The sequence below is a fragment of the Harpia harpyja genome, chromosome 2 (genome assembly GCF_026419915.1).
Source record: "Harpia harpyja isolate bHarHar1 chromosome 2, bHarHar1 primary haplotype, whole genome shotgun sequence".
NCBI classification, from domain to species: domain Eukaryota; kingdom Metazoa; phylum Chordata; class Aves; order Accipitriformes; family Accipitridae; genus Harpia; species Harpia harpyja.
Genome location: NC_068941.1, coordinates 80,072,239 through 80,078,302, shown reverse-complemented (window position 1 = coordinate 80,078,302; position 6,064 = coordinate 80,072,239). Strand labels below are relative to the sequence as shown.

General features: G+C 41.7%; 1 protein-coding gene across 5 annotated transcripts in view; it reads left to right on the top strand.

Annotated features, from left to right (window-relative positions):
- The first annotated feature begins 138 nt into the window (after window positions 1-138).
- Window positions 139-6,064, top strand: part of GRK4 (G protein-coupled receptor kinase 4) — a 43,984-nt gene continuing 38,058 nt past the window's right edge. For all 5 annotated transcript variants that reach the window (XR_008234180.1, XM_052780604.1, XM_052780607.1 and 2 more), the window contains exon 1: window positions 139-445. Coding sequence is in view for 4 of the 5 variants with exons in the window: in XM_052780604.1 (XP_052636564.1) it covers window positions 394-445 (52 nt within the window). In the remaining variant the exon portion in view is untranslated. The remainder of the gene's footprint in view (window positions 446-6,064) is intronic.

The window sequence follows — 6,064 nt, the reverse complement described above, 5'->3', positions numbered from 1 at the left end:
ATATCCCAGCAGGCATCGCGCGGCAGCGCTGGCGTCTCCCCTGCGCACGCCGCGCTCTGCCTGCTGGGAGTTGTAGTCCCCGGGAACGGGGAGGGGGCGGTGGCACAGGAGCGCAGAGGCGGGGCTGGCTGAGGCGGGAGGAGGAGGGCGGTCGAGCCATGGTCGGGGCGGGCGGTCGCTGCCTGCTCCTTGCCTCCGCCCTCGGGGAGGGGGAGGCCGGTGCCGGGGCGAGCAGCGGGTGATGGGGAAGAGGCGAGCGCAGCGCTGAGGTCCTGCGGGGCCGGATGAGCGGAGGCTTGGCGTCGCGGCGGTGGCGGGGCTGGAGGAGGGGGCGAAGGAGGCAGTAGGGGCGGCCTCCACTCCGGCTGCCCTGAGGGGAAGGAGCCCCCGACCATGGAAATCGAGAACATCGTGGCCAACACGGTGCTGCTGAAAGCCCGGGAGGGTGAGAGCCGCGGGGCGAGGCGGCGGGGGGAGGCGAGGAGGGAGGAGAAGCGGGAGGGCGAGGCGGGGCGGGCTGGGGACGTACCGAGGGGGAGGAAAAGGGTCTGAGGTGAGGGGGAAAGGGGCCAGCCGGCAGGGGGGAGAGGAAGTGATGGAGGAGGAGGAGGTGGGGAGGGAGGAGAGGCTGCCGGGCAGGGGGGTCCGCGCGGGGCGTGGACCCCCTCAGGGGCGGTGGCAGGAGCTCTCCCCGCTGCAGCGGGGCGGGCGGCGAGTCCCGGGCAGTGCCCTGAGGCACCTGCCCTGCTCCTCCCGCGGGGTGGATTTGGAGTTACTGGCTTGTGGCTTGCATCTGGAAAAAAAAAAACAAACCCTGTTCTCCTTCGCCCTTCGGGCTCTTGATTCAAATCGTGGTTTTGCTGGATGTTTTAAGAAGATCGTTAATCTGTAGTTCTCAGTGTATTTATAAATATGTATGCATGTGGGTATAAAGGACAAAGTGACATCATTCTATGATTCTGAATCTTCTTTGGAAGAACCTCGCGCTCTGTCTTGCTGAAATTCCTGCCCATGAAAAACAGAGCTGGTGAACACTACCTGTATTTTGCAGTCGAATATTTTGTGTTAACCTAATATTAAAGTGTGCTATTTTCCATTAGATTAATACATACAGTTTGATTCCCCAGAACATCTTGACTTGAAGATTCCTCCCCCAACTAACAAACATTTTGGATAGATAATAAAATTTAGTCTAGCACATGATTGCTGTTTAAAAAAAGTCCTGAAATAAGATTGTCCTGCTGCTTTTTCATGTATATAACTGTCCATTAAATGGCCACTTGAAAGCCTCCCCAGATTACCACTGTACTCAGGGCAAGTATGTTTTTCAACTATGAAATGTGCATATTCTTTTTGGATTGGGTCCTACTTTTCTTAATTGTGTTGAGAAGTCCCATTAGTTTAGCTGGAGCTGTTTAAAGTGAGTAAGAACAACAGAATCTGCCCCTGTACGTTTTGCAAGTTCCTCCAACTCTAAATGGGTTTGGCACTTACGCCATATGTGTATCCAGTTAAATTTGCCTTAAGCAGCAAGAGAGGAAAATCAGCTTTTTGACTTTGAAGTGGGGTTTAAAAACCAGAACAGTGATCACAATTTTGGGCCATTTCCCAACCTTAGCTGAAAAGACCACCTCAAACTAGAGGACATGTTTTGGCTGGTTTCACTGACGGTAACATGTCTGTGGTGGTGCTGCCTGAATTTGGAGTTTACATTGAAGTGATCTGAGAAATGAAGGGAAAGTGGAATCTGGCTCAAAACTTTACTGTGCCCAAACCCTCACCACAAAGAGTGGAGTGGTAATCTGGAAAGGCTTTTAAGTGGCTGCTTAATGTCAGGTTGCCTCTTTAGTTAAGGTTTCACTATGTTTAAAATAAATTATAGTGGTAGAACTGACCAAACAAGATATTTTAATGAACTAAATGAAAGCCTGACAGCAACTGATGTGAAGAAGATCAGTTCTACCTGATGTGAAACTTATAAAAGTAATGGTAACAAGCTGTTACTCTTTTGTACCTTCAGTTGGCCTGGGCTCTTTTGTGTAAGCATGCACAAAAATGTGATTTCTGGCTTTGAAACTCTAAAACTCCATTGATCAATTGATAGAAGGTCTTTTACCTTGTCAGGTCTGAGTTCCTGTGCATGGGGTACTTTTTACATCACATTTTTCAAAACGCTTCTTGAAATGAAAGTATTTTCTGTTTGTTGCATGCTCTGGCCGGTCTGGGAATGTCTGGTTTACTCCATCTCTCAGGACCATTCCATAAAATCCCTGTCCCAGCTCTATTCTTATGTGCCCAGTAGACTCCAAGGGAATGGAATTTGCAAAGTTAGTATGTGAGGTAGATATTTTACTGAAAAATATTCTTTGCTAAATGGACCTCACAATTGGGACAGAAGAGCAGACTTTCAATTGACCTTTTCCTTCCCACATTCGTATTATCTCACTGTAGACTGTATGGAGAGGTGGGATAGCATGGAAAAGTGCAGAATGACTGTTTCTCATGGAAGAAGGCAAAATCCTAAGCTAGTATAAAATAGCAGCTTCACTTACTTTCATGTATAGACTTGAGCTACATCAGTAATCCTTTTTCCAATTCTTCAGTGTGTTAAAGGTTGGGTAAGAGAAGGTGTTGACCTGGATAAATATTTCAGTTGTAAAAGCAAAAGAAATAAGATGTGAACTACTGTGCTCTTATTTTATAGTTTTCAGTGGCATGTTGAAAGAAATCAGTGTAGGCTTAATTATGGCTTGCATGGGTCAGTCTCAGTCTAACTTGAGATTCCTTCATGATAAAGATGAGAGTGGACAAAGTTTGTACTCTTGAAAGCATCTTACAAAGCCTTTTACCGTAGAGATATGTAATTTTCATTTTGCAAATACAGAAACTGAATTAAAGATGTTGTGTACTTGTCCTCATCTGGTGAAAGGGTATGGCAGATGCTTAATGAGAATTCAGAAGTGCCTGGTAAATAACACCAAGTCTAAACAAATCATACCTGAGCACATGAACCAGACCTAACAGTCAAAATTATGATCCCAGATTTGTACTCATCATTTTCCTTTAATTTTAGGTAGTCTAATACTTCTGGATGTCAGTATTGTTAGGATGTGAACATCATTTGGGTTTTACATTTGTAGGTGTGCAGAATTAGCACACCTTGAACAGCTAGGTTCATGTCTACTGTTTAATTCTGATTTGATATATAGGCAGTAAATTCGATCTATGTAATTAGAGAGCCAGGAACTAACTAGTGTGCTTAGACAAAGTGCATCTTACACTGCTACTTTCTTCTCCTACAGAATAAAAACAAAGTGGTATTGCTGTCTATTGCTAGACTACCTACCTTCTACCATCTCACTAATAGTGTTACTGTTAATTTATTTCATTAGAGGCGTGAATCTTCTAATCCAATTTGCATGTGATAACATCAGTTTGTAAGAGTTCACCAGTCACATTTTTCAGGCCAGATCAAACCCCGGCTTCCCCCCAGCCTCAAAACTTTAAATTTTGTCTTATGATGCGATTCTCTAAGAGGATTTTTCAAACCTTTTCATAAAACAGATTATTTTAATAGAAGCCTGTCTCTTTCCATTAAAGACTTGTAATATCTCTCTGTAGCAACTACAACACTTGTTTATGTGAAGAAGGAAAGCTATGAGGATTCCTTATCTTCTTTTAATGTGGCTTTGTAAATAATCAAATGCCAGTTCTTCGCACATGTGGGTGTTAGTGATGGCTCATAATATATGACTCTTGTACATACCTACTACTAGAAAATATTGTGATGACACAAAGTATTTTATGGATGAAAGATTAAGGACTCAGGAGCTATACTGGGAGTTCTTTTCTTTCCTTGTCCACTTTTCTAGTTGACCTGCTCGTGCTGAGAGCTAACCTGTCCATGGAGGGGTTTGCCTCTGTGTGAAAACTGGAGTGCAAAGTGTTCTGGGATTCCCTCTCCTGGTTTTCTGGGATAAGTGGCCTTCTGTGCCAATCCAGTTCTTTCTTCTTGTGCATACATTACTTTTTGAGGGAAATCTGTATGTGAGAAAGAAAAACGGAAAACTTCCTCTTAAGGTGAACCCAATGGTGGAACAAGCACAAGTGACTCAGTAGAAAAACAAGATTATAAGGCAAACTCAAAGTTGATCTTATGATCACTGAAGTGCAGCAACTGAGATAGAAAAACAGGTAAGTGTTAAATGATAGTGATGTAAGACAGATGGTGCGAAAGCTTGCAATTTCATGATCTCCTTACTCAGATTTTCACATACAGAGATTTTTATGTGTAGAAGAATGATGTACAGCAATATGACTTCTAGTTTTATGTTAGAGCAGAGGAATTAACACATTCATTTTTTCTGAGCAGAAATATCTTTGAAATGAGTATCTCTTGAAGGACATTGAAGAATTTATCCCATAAATGGGGACAATAATAAATATAAACTAGGTTATTCTGAAAAAAATCTGAAAGTTCACAAAAAAGTATTTTTATTTTATATTCACTTTTCTCTTTATTTATATTTGTATCTTCTGGTTTTCGTAGTTATGTCGATCACTCTCAATAAATCCTCTGAGTAGATGTAAGCCCCAAATTCATTTCAGTATCCCACACATAGTCTGTGATGTTTTGAAGGAAAGAAATTAATTGCTGTATGTTTTAAACTACTTAGGAGCCTTCCTTTTTTCATTGCCTAAAGTAATAGTCTCCAAAAATATGTCCAAAGGGTAGATCTGTAGTTCCTTTGAAGTCAATGGCAGTTTACTGCAATTGAGGATCCATGCCAAGAGTAAGTTTTAAACATACCTGGTCCATTTGCATCCACTTTAAAATTCATTTGTACTGCTCTGGCAGGAGCAGTTTGTGAATGAGAATTGGGTCTGCTGTTAGGCATATAATATCCTCTATGTCATGATTGATTTAGCCTAAATTAAGATCATGCCTCAAGCAAATTTTCCCCCAAGCTCTTAGTTGTATTGGTTCTAGCCTGTGGTTGCAGAATGGGTAAGATAGTTTCCAAATGGATCCATGAACCAATCTAGGGTATGTGGGTTGTTGTGGTGGTTTTTTTTCTATGTTGCTGGGTGTTTTGGGTTTGGGGTTTCCTTCCCCAAATTAGTTTTCAGATGGATCAGCAAGCTCCTGCAGATTTGATAATTGTTAGGTGCAGCCCAAAGATGGAGTTAGCAGGAACCTTTCAGTAACAGAATGTGATTGCAGTTTGGCTTAAGCAAATCCTGAAAGATACTTGTTTCAGAATTGAAATTGTATTAGTGTAGCACTCTTCACAAAAAATAAACAGTCCACTCAAATTGTGTTTTATCTCTCTAGGTTTAAAAATAACTGGAATAATTCTGCAAGCGAAATACATCCTACTTTTGCTTGCAGTATAAGGTAATAATTCAGTACTGTAATGGTGATACATAGGCAGATATCCTGTTATGTGTACATTTGTAACTAGGAGGAAAATTCTAAGGAGATTGCTCAGATCACTGCAGTCTGGCTTTCAAACTTTACTAAAATCTTTAATTATTTAAGGAGTATGGACAAGTGGGAAATCAAGGCACACTCATACACCAGCACCAAATATGAATTTTAACGTGAGAGTGCTGTGAGTTTTTGCAGTTGCTGTTATTTTTTTCTGTTCTTCCCTTATTTGCCTCCTATGTTCTATTGCACTCCCTTATTGCATTGTGCTTTAAATTGCTGTAAACTCATTGTGGCAGGAAACATGTCTTCCTGTGTTTGTACAGAATTATGCACAATGTCTGCCTTTTTGTCCTTTATTTAATGAACTGTAAGAAGAATGCATGTGGGCATGTTGGAATCTAAATAATTACATTTACTAAATAAATATAACATGAGAGGTCTAGTTATTGATACACGCTGCTGCTTTGGTTATTTCAAAAGTGGCAATTATAACTAGAGGTTTCACAATCTGCTTGAAAGAATTTTACCTCTTTTCTATCTGTTGCAGTCTTGCTGTGCCATCATGATAAAAAAAAAAATCCTTGTTTGTCAAGGAGTTGTCTGTAAAATTGGAGTTTTCCTCCTGTTTCC